We start from the raw sequence: 13,045 nt of genomic DNA on the forward strand, positions 1-13,045 counted from the left end.
ACAAGGTGAGAAAAGTAACAGAGAAAGTGGGCTAGGTCAAAGCCGGGAAGCTCATCCTCAGGTCCCCCGCACCATTGCCCCATTCTCCCTGGGTCCCTTGGAGTCCCACTGTGGGGGCTGAGAAGGAAGGGGAAGGCTCGATAATGAATAAACTAGGTGCTAGTTTTGGACCCCCTCCACCCCACTACTTCCCGGAACAGCCCCACTCTTCTAAACGCTTCCTGTCCCGTTCCACACACGGTTCTACACTGAAACCCACAGTCCAGGCCCCTGCCGGCCTTTCCAGCAGCCTGAGTTCCTTCTTTGACTTTCTCCCGAGAAGGGGAAGGGGGAAGAAATTTCCAGTTAAAGAAATATGAAATCTGGGTTCGGCCGAACCCTAGGGTCTTTGCTTTCCCAGTCCTCCACCTTATAGCGGCGGCTCGCTGGCCGGGCTCTCCTGCCCTCTAGCGGTCACCGGGAGCCTCACCGGGCCTGCCCGAGCGGGCTGAGGGGCTGCCTCGTCCGGGGAGAGGAGGTTGGGTGGCGCTGCCTAAGTTGGGGCAGAGAGAGGCTGGGGAGGGCAGGCCCGGGCCGGAAGAAGAAGCAGTGGCTTGGACAGAGAAGGGGAGGAACACACTGTACCATCGACGGAGGGGCTGGAGCTTTAGGAGGGGACTCAGGCGCGTGGGGGCGGTGTCTGGAGGAAATGGCGCTAAGTGGGTGGAATCCTGAGTTAACACGGAAGGGGCACCGAGGTATTTGGAGAGGGCAGCGGAATGTGGGAGGGAGAATGGGACAGATTAGTTACGTATTTATGAGGCAGAGAATAGGTGGGGCGACAGAATGGTATTTAGGGGCACGGAACTATCTTTTGCGGAGCAAAGTGGTATTTGGGGCCGGTGGGCACAAGGTGATGGGGGTGGTGCAAAACCATTTGTGAGCGCGCATGATTTGGGAAGACCAAGTGATATTCTGAAGGGCAGAAACACGTGGGACCAAGGAGTATTTGGGGTCACAACGGCGCACATGGAGCTTATCGAGTCCCATCTGGAGGTCCTGGGTTGCGGTCTAGACCGACAGAAGCAATTACGTCCGCATTAGGAAACAATTCTTAGCCCCAAAGAATACAGATTGAGAAATGAATTTTAAGAACACTTCGATGCGGCAGGATTGCAGGGAAGCCGGGGAAGAGGAGAAACACCACAGCTCCCATACGCGCGCAACTCCGCCGGCTCGGCGCGGCATTGTGCGGCAGCCGGACCTGGGGGCGGGCTCGGGGCCGGAGTGCGTTTACGTCATCGCGCCCGGGCGCGGGCCGGAGGCGGGGAAGCACCCCCACCCGCCGGCTAGAGAAAGGGCGAGTATCTAGGTGGGAGGCCCCAAAACTTCAACCCCTGGCGTTGCCAGGCAATAGCCATTCAGTTCGGTTGCTGGGACACGCGTCACCATGGCGATGGCTCCGCGCCGCGCAGTCTGAGTATTTAAAGAGCAAGCGCGCGCAACGCCCCGGCGTCTGAAAGCGGCCTTCCGGGATATCGCGGTCTCCCCTTCTCCCCTTCTCCCTCCCCTTACCACCCCCTTCACCCTCTTCCGGGCGCTAAGTCTGTCTGGCCTCCAAGGTGAACCTAACTCCCCAGCGCGTCCCGGGTTCTCGGGCTGGTCCGGCTTCAGGCGGTGGAGAGCGGGATTCCGGGCCCCGGGCGGGCGGGAGGGACGGGACGCGGTGCAGTGTTGTTCTTTCCCCCGCCAATATTGCACTCGTCCCGGCCTCCGGCCCCCTCGGCCCCCCGGCCTCCCCCTCCCCCCGAGCGGGGCAGCCCCAGCCCTCCTGGCTCTCGAACCCGGCTGCTCTAAGATAGACTGGAGTGTCGCCGCTGCCACCGTGAGTAAGTGGGGCTGGGAGGACTTTAGCCATCCTCCGACCACTACCCCATCCTTCACCTAACCTCCGTCCTTCCTCTAACCCCCGTCCAGCACCTTCCTCACCGTGCCCCAAACTCAGCCAAATTTCCTCTAGATCTCTAACTTCCATTCTGCTAGTCCTCTCCCCGCCTCAGGTTTTTTCCTGCTCCCCACACTATCCCGGCAAAACCCCTAAAATAAGTAATTGCACTGGCTTAGAAAACAATTGGAACTTTATGGCAACGTGCTGTTGTCTTTCCTGGCGTTAATGCCTGAGAAATACCCCTCCAAAACTTCTCATGTCCTGAACAGTGGGGTCACCACACCTCTGGGGCTGAACTGATGGGTGCCAGAGGAGGTTCTGTGTTTGGCTGAGGGGCTGTAAATTAGACCCCAGGGTCTCCAGGATGGACCCCAAGGCCTGAGGGTCTAAAATCAGGATTCTGAAGCCGGTGGCCACCTCTTCACACTCTTTCCTGGAGCAGCTGCCTCCGGAATGGCTCAAAGTCCTCGGGCACTGTGTCTGAGAAAGGAGATATGATTAAGGTCAGAAGAAGTAACTCCCATGAAGGCAGGAGAGGTCAGGCTGATCTCCGTCTGGAGGCTCACCATTGCATCGATACTGGAGATTGGACCAAATGATGTTTTCTTGGGAGAAGCAGAATACACCAAGACGCCCCCCTCGCATGGATGTGTCAATGATCACCCCAGAATCGGCCACTAGCTGGGAACCCTCATAAAGCTTCACCCTGTCCAGGATAGGGGTGTCCATTGGTGCTAGGGTGCCAGTGGGCACTGTGCCACCATGACCTGGCCCTGTTCATCCCCAACCCCCCTTGGATTCACCAGGCCTGAGAGAGAAGGGAGGTGGGGAAAAGGGAGGAAGGAAAGGGGAGGGAAGGGGGGTGCTTTTCTCAGGCCTGAGGCCCCTGGCTCTTTGTCCAGCCCCCTTTGCATCTCAAAGCACCAGCCGCATTCCAAGCGAGGATTGGGTTGCCATGACGATGAGTACAATGGGCTGGGGGGTGAAGTCACCCGCTTCCCAGGCTCTAGTCCACCGCCCCCATCCCCTGTCCTGGCACCCCGCAGCCCCAGACACCTTAAAGGGGAACCAACCCAAGTCCCTGCACTCTGGGCTCTTGGCCATTGCCCCTCCCTTCCCTGTCATCCCCACCAAATAGGAAATGCAAAGTTGTGGACAGAGTGCTGAACTGAGAAACCTCAGCCTCACTACTAAGAGGTGTGGAGTCTGGGTTTCCATTAGCTCTTCTGTAAATGATGATCCCTTCCAGGTCAGACACTTTGATGAGGCTGGTTCTGGGCTGTACCAGTGATGGGGCTGGATGTGATGTGCCTCTCCACAGACTGGCCTGGGGTTTGGAGGCTCCCAGACGCACCCTCATTTTACAGAGGGGAAAATGGGGCACAGAAAAAGAAGGACTTGCCCAACATTGCTTATAGGTCCTCGGCAGCATCAGCACCAGAGCCCAAGCTGCCTGGTGTTAGGAAGAAAGCAGGGCCAGGACAGCCGAGTCTGTGGTGAGAGGGGAGGTAGAGAGAAGTGGTCCCAGTCTGGGCCCAATGGCACCAAGGCACTGAGTAGAGGGGAGGTCACCGGGGAGTCCCAGCTAGAGGTGAAGGAAAGGCTGGGCCTGGGGTCCCTTGGGAGGGCTCAGCCCCTCCCCTCACCGAATGTAGCCAACTTGAGGCCGGTGCAGCAGCTGCCAGCGGTAGGAAGTCTTGTCACGCCAGCCCACATTTCGTGGGTCAGTCCACAGCAGCCGTACCTGATCAGGGGTGTGACCTGTATGCCACAGGGCATTCCTGAGGTGCTCGCCTGGGCCAGACACTGATGTCACTGCCTAGGGGGCATCGGCAAACACAGTGGGTCAACCCCAGGACCCGACCGAGGGAAGACAGCAGGTTGGCAAGTGCAGGTGGAAAAGGGAGTCAGGAGAATATTCTGGAGCCCCAGGGAGCCAACCTCCAGGCCAGATGTCTGGGTAAGAGGGTTCCCCCTACTCAGGCAGTGGGGGAGGCCCCAGGGTTGGTGGGGGAGCCTTTGGGAAAGGGCCCTGGATTGGGGAATCTGGGCAGCTGCAGGACCTTGAGCTGTAGCCCGGGCTGGGCAACAGCCCGGAAAGGTGTGGCCTGCCAGTAGGTCTGCTCCGTTTGCTTCCACATGACCACGTAGAAGCGGCCGCTGTCTTGATAGCTGAAGAGAAAGCCTGCGTAGTCATCATCAGTCACTGTGTTCACATGGAAGGTGCCTTCAAAGTCCACACCATTGAAGGCTGTATATCCTGGGGGCAGGTGGGTGGGTGGGATCAGAGTCAGGGGCAGCAAAGCTACTGATGCCCATTGTGGGGTGGGGATGGGAAGGGATGCCTGCTAAATGTGTGGCTCCATCCTCTGCCTGTAGGACCCCTCCATTTGGAAGTCATTGAAATTGTTGAATTGGGTGTCCCTTACATACCAACTGCCAGGCCGGGGTCACTGTTCATGGTCTGAACGATTTCCATGCCCTGGTGGTATGCAGTAAAGACAAAAGCCCTGGTCCAGGTGTGCTGCCCTCCTTAGGCCCTGCTTGCTAGTCTGGCCTGACAGCACCCGCCCAGCCCACTGCCCTAGTACCTGGTTGAGTACGACCCAGTTTGGGTCAATCTGAGCATCACCCTCAGGATCCAGGACGACGGTCTGATAGGCCCGAAAATCCGTGAGGGTTACCTCTGCACTTTCAGGGCACACATCCAGGGGGTCATCCACTGCATCATTGTCAAAATCATCCTCACACACATCACCAACGCCATTGCCTGGGCAGGATGGAGCCAGGTGCTCAGGAAGGCCCTGGCCACTGCCAGTAGCCAACACTACCACCTCTCGGGCCTTGAGATGTTGACCTCCCTCCACCACCCTGCCTTCCCTCACTCCCCAGCAAGGCCTGCCACTTCTTCCTGGGCAAAGCCCATGCCAGCCCAATCCTCTGGGGACTCCAGCCTTACCATCTGAGTCCTTCTGATTGGGATTAGGCACCAGGCGACAGTTATCAGGACCAGGAGGCACGTAATCTGGGACAGCATCATTGTCATCGTCCCCATCACACTCATCTCCAAGTCCATCATTGTCTGAGTCCAGCTGGGAGCTGTTGGGCAGCTGTGGGCAATTGTCCTTAGTGTCCTGATGTCCATCGCCATCACTGTCCGGAAAAAGAGGCACCTAACAAAGGCTTTTAAAGGTACCACATCCTTCCCCACTCTTCTGCTTAGGAGTCTCTCTGCGGTTTACCCTCCATTCAGCCAGACCCCTTGCAGTCAGCCAGATGAGGTGAAGGTCCAGCAGTAAGAATGGAAGGTAGACTATGGGAATGACCTGCTACTCGATAGTAGTGGAGAGTTAAAGTTAGACCCTAGAGGGAATTGAGAACATACTAGAGGAAAGTAAAGTATCTCCTAACCTTCCATCTCTTGGCCAAAACCCTACCTGTCTTCATTGGTGTCACAGACATCCCCCACCAGGTCGCTGTCTGCATCTGTCTGAGAGAGAGGGACCCATTCTCACCATCTCCTCTTGATAACTCTAAAGAGGGTGACCTGACCACTTCCCATCCAAAGGGCTGGGCTTCATCCACCAGTCGCCCCACCCCTTCCCTGCCCTCTCCATTCCCCTGTACCTGGGTGGGATTGCTCATTTCAGGGCAGCTGTCGCAAGCATCTCCCACCCCGTCCTCATCCCTGTCTGTCTGCAGGGGGTTGGGGACTTTAGGGCAATTGTCCAACCCATTGGGGATGCCTAGAAGATATGCAGGTAACACAAAGTTATCACTAGAACGTATCACTCTGTCTTCTAGGTTGGTGAAAGCCCTGAGCTCTATCTCCCGTCCAGAGGACAGCTGGTCAGGAAATCTGCCTGTAGCTTGTCTTATCCTCTTGCCCACTCCCTGCCTAACCCCACACCCTCCCTCACATTCCCACTGACATCTGCCACAGGTAATCTCTCACCCAGGCTGACTTCCCCCAAGCATTGCCCTTCCCAAATTCTCAGCCTCCCCGCTTCATTCCCACCATATCCAAATTCTTAAGAGGTTTCCCAGCCTCCCCCGCGTCAGCCCCAGGCCTGCACCATCCCCATCCACGTCGTTGTCACAGGCATCCCCTTCCCCATTGCCATCTGTGTCTTTCTGGTCATTGTTGGGAACGTTGGGGCAGTTGTCACAGGCATCACCAAATGAATCTGTATCTGAGTTTTGCTGGTCCTTGTTGGGAAACAGCCGGCAGTTGTCCTGGGGTGGGAGGGAAAGAGTCAGGCCTCCCTTGAACCACAGGCCACCTCGCACCTTCCTCATCCCTGTACCCTTGTCTACAATCACCACTCCTGTGATGACCCACCTGCTTGGCTCCGTGCCACCCACCCAACTTCCCTGTGGTCCACCTCATGGTGGGCACCAGGCTTATGGCTCCCTAACGTGGAGTATTAGGGCCCCTCCTCAGGAGTTGCCAGTGGCCAATGGAGAACAGGGTTATGGGACAAGGCAACAGCGTCACAGAGAAGCTGGAAAGGTCAGGACATCTGGGAGCCACCTCAACATTCTTGATCCCGTCCCCGTCAGCATCATCATCACACTGGTCCCCCACACCGTCGTTATCAGCATCTTCCTGCCCAGAGTTGGGTGTCAGAAGGCAGTTGTCCTAAAGGTTTAGGGGGAGGAAATGGATGGATGAGTTCTGTCCTATCCCAGCCTGGGGTGCCCTATCCTGCTCATCGCCCGCCTGCCCCCTGCACCTGCTTGCAGTGTTTGTTGTTGTCCATGCAGGGCAGTGCCTGGTCTGGGTAGCCATCGATGTCCGTGTCGGGTCCACACACATTCCCGTTCCCAGCCCAGCCCACGTTACACTGGGGCAACACAAAGGGTGGGAGTTAGTGGTCTGGGCTGGCTCCCCACACCTCACCCTCTTCAGGCTCTATTTTCACCAACCAGTTTCTGGGCCCGGGCCCACCTCCCTTTCCCATGCAAGCCCCCATACCAGTCCCTAAACATGGTCACACACACACCCCTTCCAAGCCCCAGGCCTAGCTCACCGAGCAGGTCACTGCACCATTGCGTTCAAAGAGACAGTGCGCATGGACATGGCAGGGGCTGTGGGTCGGGCTGTGGCAGGTCCGGGCTGGGAAGCAGCCCTGGCTCTGGTTGCCCAAGAAGCCCAAGCGACAGGGACCACACTTGAAAGAACCCTAAGAGTAGGGAGGCAGTGTCTCAGGAAGGAGGGTCAGCCCACCACAACCAGCAACATCCCCATCCCCCGAGGGGTGTAGGAGGGACCCTCACAGCTTAATAGGCCAGGTCCATTACTTATCTCCTTTAGGTTCTCCTCACAACCTTTCAAGGAGGGTAATAGCCCCACTTCTCAAGCGAGGATGCTGGGGCTCAGAAAAGGTAAATAACTTGCTAAAGGCCATGGCTAGTAAGATGCAGAATCAGAATTCCAAACCGGGTCCGTGTTGAACACCTACCACATGTAATGTCCTAGGGAAGGAGGAGGGGGAGCAGGAAATCTGAAGAGGGGGTTGCACATTCCCACCACCCAGACACTCAGGCGTTCGGCTCACCACAGTGTTGGTGCAGATGGAGTTTGGGTCGCAGCCACCATTGTTACCATCATTGCATTCATCAATATCGTTGCAAACCTGAAGGGGCAGACTTTGGGTAGAACCAGACCTACGGTGGGTCTCCTCAGATACAGGAGAGAGCACTGGGGTGGCCTTATCTTTGGACATAGACATGAAGCCCAGACCCCAAACCAGTGCAAAGCTGGCAGATGAGCCAGGAGCCTCATCCCATTTATCACAAGGGCTCCACATCCAACCCAGAAGTCCCCCACCCTTGCAAAGCCAAGATCTTTTGTCCACGGACTCTACCCAACCTGACCTGTTTGCTAGCCCGGGCGTAGTCGATGCCCACACCAGACACCCGTGTGCCTTTGTAGCCTCGGGGACAGGCTTCACAGTGGAAGCCAGGCATGGTGTTGACGCAGCTGGAGCCCGGGAAACAGGGGTCCACGTGAGCACACTGGGGACCGGAGGAGAAGAGGTCGGGCGCCTGCCTGTGATCCCAGGACCACTGCTCCTGGTCTCCCTGTTTGCAGGCCTCCCCTCCCCAACCTCATTTACGCTCTGATCCCACCCCCAGCCTCCTGTGGGTTCCCTCTTAGCCAGCCCTCTCAAAATGCCCCTGCCACTCTCCCAGCTCCTTCCCTGCGTGGCCCTGCAGTCTTCGTCCCAGACTTGTCTCCCTTCCTTCTCATATGTCTTTTCTGGTCTCCAGCCTCTCCTAAACCCAGGGTTCCTCTGCTTCTGACCAACATTCACCCCACCTTCTTGGGCCTCTCCTAACTCCCTCACCCCAGCTTTCTGTGCCCTTCCAGAAAGGGTCCTCACCCACCTCATTGATGTCTGTGCAGTGGGTGCCGTTGCCCTGTAGGCCAGGGGGGCAGGGCCCACAGCGGTAGCCGGGGTACTCGTACACTTCCATGCAGTCCACGCCTCGGAAGCAGGGGTTGGGGCTGCAGTGGGAACGCTGTTCGTGGAAGCCTGGGCGGGGGGGCAGGCACAGTCAGAGTCACCTACAAGTCACCATTTAACTCACCAGAAGTGGAGGCCAAAGCCCTGGGGTGGGGAGCACACTGATGCCACCTGGAGCCCTCCCCTACTCTCCTACTCACCGCACACCTGACACTCCATGATGGTGTTTCGGATCAGGGACATTTCTTTCACCTGGTAGACAGAAGGATGGGGCGGAGTCAGCTCTTGGCATCTGCCACCCCACCCCAGAATCAGCGCCACCCTTCACCGGCCCACTAAACCTGGTCTCGGATGTCATCCCGCAGCTCTACCAGGATCTGGTTGAAGAGGGTGAGTTGGGTGACCAGCGCCTTGGTCTGCTCCCCTGTCAGGGTCCAGGGTGCAGAGAGGCTCAGAACGGGGGCACCAGCCCCGTGTGCCCTCTCTGGGTAATATGCCAGGTGCTGCCACTGCTGCTCACCTATCTTTAAACCCCACCCTATTCCTGGCTGAAAAGGACTTAGTTTCAGGCAGCGGCTCCTCCCCCACATCCTCATGCCCCTTCACCTCAGCGAGGCCTACTCACCTAGGATGGAGTGGAGTGCTTTGGCCACTAGAGAGGACAAGAAAACACAGAGGGTGGACATGTGAGGAGGGGCCTGGCTGGTAAGGAGGAGGAAGGAGGGAACAGGAACAAAGGGCTGGAGTCTTGGAATAAAGATGTGGTGTCGAATGGTAGGAGGGCAGTGGTGACGCGCAAGCAGCAGCTACTCCTCCACTGGATGAGGGTCCCTCTAAGGGAGCTGCCTCACAGAGAGTCGAAACCCAAATCCTCCTGTTCCTAGGCATGGTAGTGGCAGAAGGGATCCAAGTGAGAGGTGACCCGAAGCAGGGCCAGGACCCCAGTACATTCCATTTCCTCCCTCCCAAGCTTCCACCACAAGAGCTCTTTGAAATAGCTGGGAGAAGTGGACATTTTATTTAGGTAAGAGCTTCTGAGCATCCCTGTTAGAGAGACCAGCCAGATGGGCAATGCTTAGGGAAATGGCTGGTAGGTGACAGATGCCAGTGGGAGCTAAAAAAGACTCAAGACGCTTAGCTCAGTCAACGAAGAAAGACCAAGCAGCTAACTTCCTCACCCCCACTCAGAGTTCTTCAGAGTTATACTCTTTTTTTGGATCATTTTATTTTTCTGGCCACGCTGGTAGGTGGGATGACCTTAAAGTAGATTTTTTTGACCCACACCTCCTGCTGGGATGGTATTATTTGGAGATCATAGAGTCAGAGGTGAAGGAGATTTGGGACCACAGAGTCAGAAGCCCCAGGAATAGGTGTGCCGAAAGAACTGCTGTTAAGGGGGAGGGAGGTCAAGAGGATGGGAGGGACCAAAGATCACAGGACCCAGGGTCCAGGATGTCAGCTAACAGAAGTCTGTGTTACCTGCACTGTGGACAGACTCATCCCCCTGGAACGGACACTCACTCAGGGCTCCGACCCGGGCCATGGACCCGCCCAGAATCATTTTCATAGATTCCACGAAGCCCTGGGGGGACAGAAGCAGAGTAGGGTGGGAGGACCTACCAATTCTTCCTCCCACCGGTGCAAACTGTTTCACAGACACTCAGGGGGTCCTCCTTTCCTGCTCACCTGCATCCTCAAATAAGCCTTTTGTCCCGTCCTAATCTCCAGCCCGCTGACTTCCGCTGGAGGGATGGGGGCCAGGGCCGGAAGGCCAGCATGCTGATCGCCCAGTTTGCAATCCACATAGAGCTGCAGGGCAGGGCTGGGTCTGGACGGACCTCGGAGTCGCAGGAGAGCCGTGTGTGTGCGCCCGTCAGCCAGGCCTGCTTGCTGTAGGTTCACTGCGTGGACTTTGCCATCCTCCCGCTGGTACCGCACCAGCACTGCCCAGAAGGGGAGGTCAGTATGTGCACTGTCCCCCATCCCGTCTCCCAGCTGAGAGACGGGATGGATCAATTCTTCTGAATACCACATCTCTAGGGCTATCATTCCTTATCCAGCTATGTATCTCTCAACACCTTGTACATATTAGGTACACGAAAAGTGTTTTCCAAATTGATTCAAAGACTAGGACTTTCTTAGTCTTCAGTGTCATCAGATCACTCTCTCCCCTGCTAGGGTGGCAGCTAGTTCTGTACCCACTGAACCGTCCCAGTGATCTGAGACAGTTCAGATCCCTGGGACACAGTGATACCACTTCTGGGGCACAGAGACATGCCTCCCCTCCCCCCAGGCATTCCCACATACAACTCCCATTCCTACAGATGCCTCACCCTATTGTTTGGGTGCCTGGCCTCCTGAGGCACCTCCTAAGCGCCAGGTGCCCCTGGTGCCTGGACACAGCCTGATGGGTCCACGGTCCCCACTGGAGCCCAAGGAGCATTAAGAGGGATCTGAGAGTGGGGATGAGGAAGAGTTCTCAAAGGGGTCACCACGGCAGGAAAGGAGATGCCCACCAGTCACCTTTGTTGATCTTGCCCACAACAGAGGCCTCCAGCCATCGTGTGTTGTCTTGGCGAGAGTAGAGGCCGAAGAGGACACCACCCTGCTTGGGGGGCAGGCGGAAGGTGGACAAGAGATAGATGTCCCCAGCAGTGAGCAGGGCTGTCCGTATCTTCTCCACCACAGCTACCATCTGCCGGGACTCGCCCACAGTCAGCAGGTCAATCACTGGTCACGCAGGGATGATCAAGGTCAGACCCCTGTCAAATGCTAAGGCCTGCTCTCTCCTCTGAGCCTTCGGGGGTGGGGCATCCTTCATCACCACCCGATAGTGTTAGTCACCTCCTCGAAATTCAGCCCTTGTCGCCATCAGAGGACAAGGCATTGTGCCTTCCTTACTGCCACTCTGGGAACCAGCAGGCCTGAGGCTCACTTGGAAATACAGAAACAGCACCCCGCAAACTTGAGATGCTCCCACCAGGTGGCGCAAAGGAGTCACTGTGCTGATCCCAGGCAGGAGTAGCACCTGGTGCCCACAGCACAGAAATAGGAAGGCAGTTTCTCTTTACACGGCTGGGTTTGGCTCATTCCACACCCTAGTGCCCCTCCTCCCATCCTGGGGGTTCAGCACGCTTGCTCTGGATGAGAACAGCTGCTCACTGAAGGCTCCGACCCTCCTACTGTCTGGCTCTCTCCTACAGGAACGTAGGACCCAGCTCCCCTGCCTCCTGCGTCCTGGCCAATCTGTGGTTTCCCTTCCAGCCAGCAAAGAATCTGTGCCTGTGTCATCTGCTCCAGCTACCTCTCCCACAGCCACAGGCCCATCCTACCACCAGACCTCCAGGAGGGCCCAGACCTCTCGGTCCCCACCCCCCCATCCCGTTCTTAGGCAGCCAGGAGCCCAGGGGTGAAAGAAGCCACCTTTGAGCTGCTCTCCCAAACCCTGGGGTGCCTGGGGTTGCTCAGACACCAACCCAGCCAGGCAGCCCTAGCTAGCATCCAGCTCCTGAGTCCTCTGCCCTGGCCTCATGCTGACCCTGGCCAGCTCCCACTCACTCCCAGTTGACACCACCTTGTGGTGTCGACTCCTCCCCAAAGGGCCATAACTTCATCAACTCTTCTCTCTGATTCAGTGTCAGGACTCTCCCCTCTCCTTTTGCCCACATGCTCCCTGCTATTAGGCTGGGGGCAAATGGGGAGGAGGCAGAGAGGGGGCTAAGAAGATTGGTACAGGCTTACCCTGCAGGTCCTGACTGGCAGATGTGAAAGTGCAAAGGAGGAGAAGAGCCAGGGCCCCCCGAAGTTCCTGCGTCTCCATGCCGCTCAGCCGGCTCACTACCCCTGGCAGGCAGGCGGCTGGGAGGGGAAAAGGCTAGGCGGAGAGCAGGAGCGGGGGGGCGGAGGGACTGGAAGGGGGAGTTGAAGGGGGGGCCGGCAGGCGGTGAGGTGGGGGCTGAAACAAAGAGCTGCCAATCACCCTGGAGGCATACCCAGCTCCGGGAACCAGGGGCACTGGGGAAGAGTCCTGGAGGCCTCCTTGCCTCCTGCCTCTCCCTAATGGTGCTCTCCCCCAGGTGCCTCCCTCTCTCCCGGCATCTCGCTGTTGGGGGCTGCTACCGAATGCTACTGTTTTCTGGAAGCCACAGTTGGGGAAGGCAGGAACCCTTGGCGGGGCAGTGCCAGACAGTGGGCATTACTCCACAGCTGGCCTGAGAGAATTCCAAGGGAGTGGCCGAAACTAGCTCGCTGTAGTGCCCAGGGGATGGCCGCATGGCATGAAGTTTGCTGCTCGGATAGAGCAAGTGCTCTTTATTGGGGGGGGGGGGCATGACTTGTGCTTGCGCCTCCGTTTTTCCCTCATTCTTAGGAAAACTTCGAGTCTGGAAGCGTCCGCTGGGAACTGGAGGGAGAGTCTAAAACAGTGGTCAGTGAGGTTGAAGAAATCAGGAAAGAGGAAAGGGACACCAAGGACAGGAGTAGACCAAAGGACAAGCCAGGGGCCGGGGGCCAGACTGAGAACACTGGGGGTACCGGCGGACAGGCCGTGACCCGGATGAAGCAGAGGGGCGCCTCTGTTCCCGTTACCAAGGCAACAGCCCGCGAGCCCCACCTCCCCTCCCCCCACTCAGGCCCCAGCCCGGCC

General features: G+C 57.5%; 1 protein-coding gene across 3 annotated transcripts; it reads right to left on the bottom strand.

Annotated features, from left to right (window-relative positions):
* Positions 1 to 2,099: 2,099 nt before the first annotated feature.
* On the bottom strand, positions 2,100 to 12,652 carry THBS3 (thrombospondin 3). 3 transcript variants are annotated; one of them, XM_060090668.1, is made up of 23 exons: positions 12,142 to 12,651; positions 10,924 to 11,130; positions 10,087 to 10,343; positions 9,880 to 9,982; positions 9,026 to 9,052; positions 8,742 to 8,824; positions 8,601 to 8,652; positions 8,321 to 8,469; positions 7,808 to 7,948; positions 7,489 to 7,566; positions 6,961 to 7,113; positions 6,664 to 6,774; positions 6,462 to 6,569; positions 6,004 to 6,163; positions 5,555 to 5,673; positions 5,365 to 5,417; positions 4,887 to 5,080; positions 4,519 to 4,697; positions 4,361 to 4,409; positions 3,991 to 4,187; positions 3,574 to 3,746; positions 2,494 to 2,633; positions 2,100 to 2,407 (listed from the first exon to the last, which is right to left on the bottom strand). In XM_060090668.1, exons 1-23 carry the CDS (start codon positions 12,218 to 12,220, stop codon positions 2,349 to 2,351), a joined length of 2,871 nt encoding a protein of 956 aa, XP_059946651.1. In that variant the 5' UTR covers positions 12,221 to 12,651; the 3' UTR covers positions 2,100 to 2,348. The 3 variants fall into 3 exon arrangements, with proteins under 3 accessions (XP_059946651.1, XP_059946652.1, XP_059946653.1); XM_060090669.1 differs by lacking the exon at positions 9,026 to 9,052 and having other exon boundaries at positions 12,142 to 12,652; XM_060090670.1 differs by lacking the exon at positions 2,494 to 2,633 and having other exon boundaries at positions 12,142 to 12,652.
* Between the last annotated feature and the right edge of the window lie 393 nt (positions 12,653 to 13,045).

The sequence above is a fragment of the Mesoplodon densirostris genome, chromosome 2, assembly GCF_025265405.1.
Source record: "Mesoplodon densirostris isolate mMesDen1 chromosome 2, mMesDen1 primary haplotype, whole genome shotgun sequence".
Classification (NCBI taxonomy): Eukaryota; Metazoa; Chordata; class Mammalia; order Artiodactyla; family Ziphiidae; genus Mesoplodon; species Mesoplodon densirostris.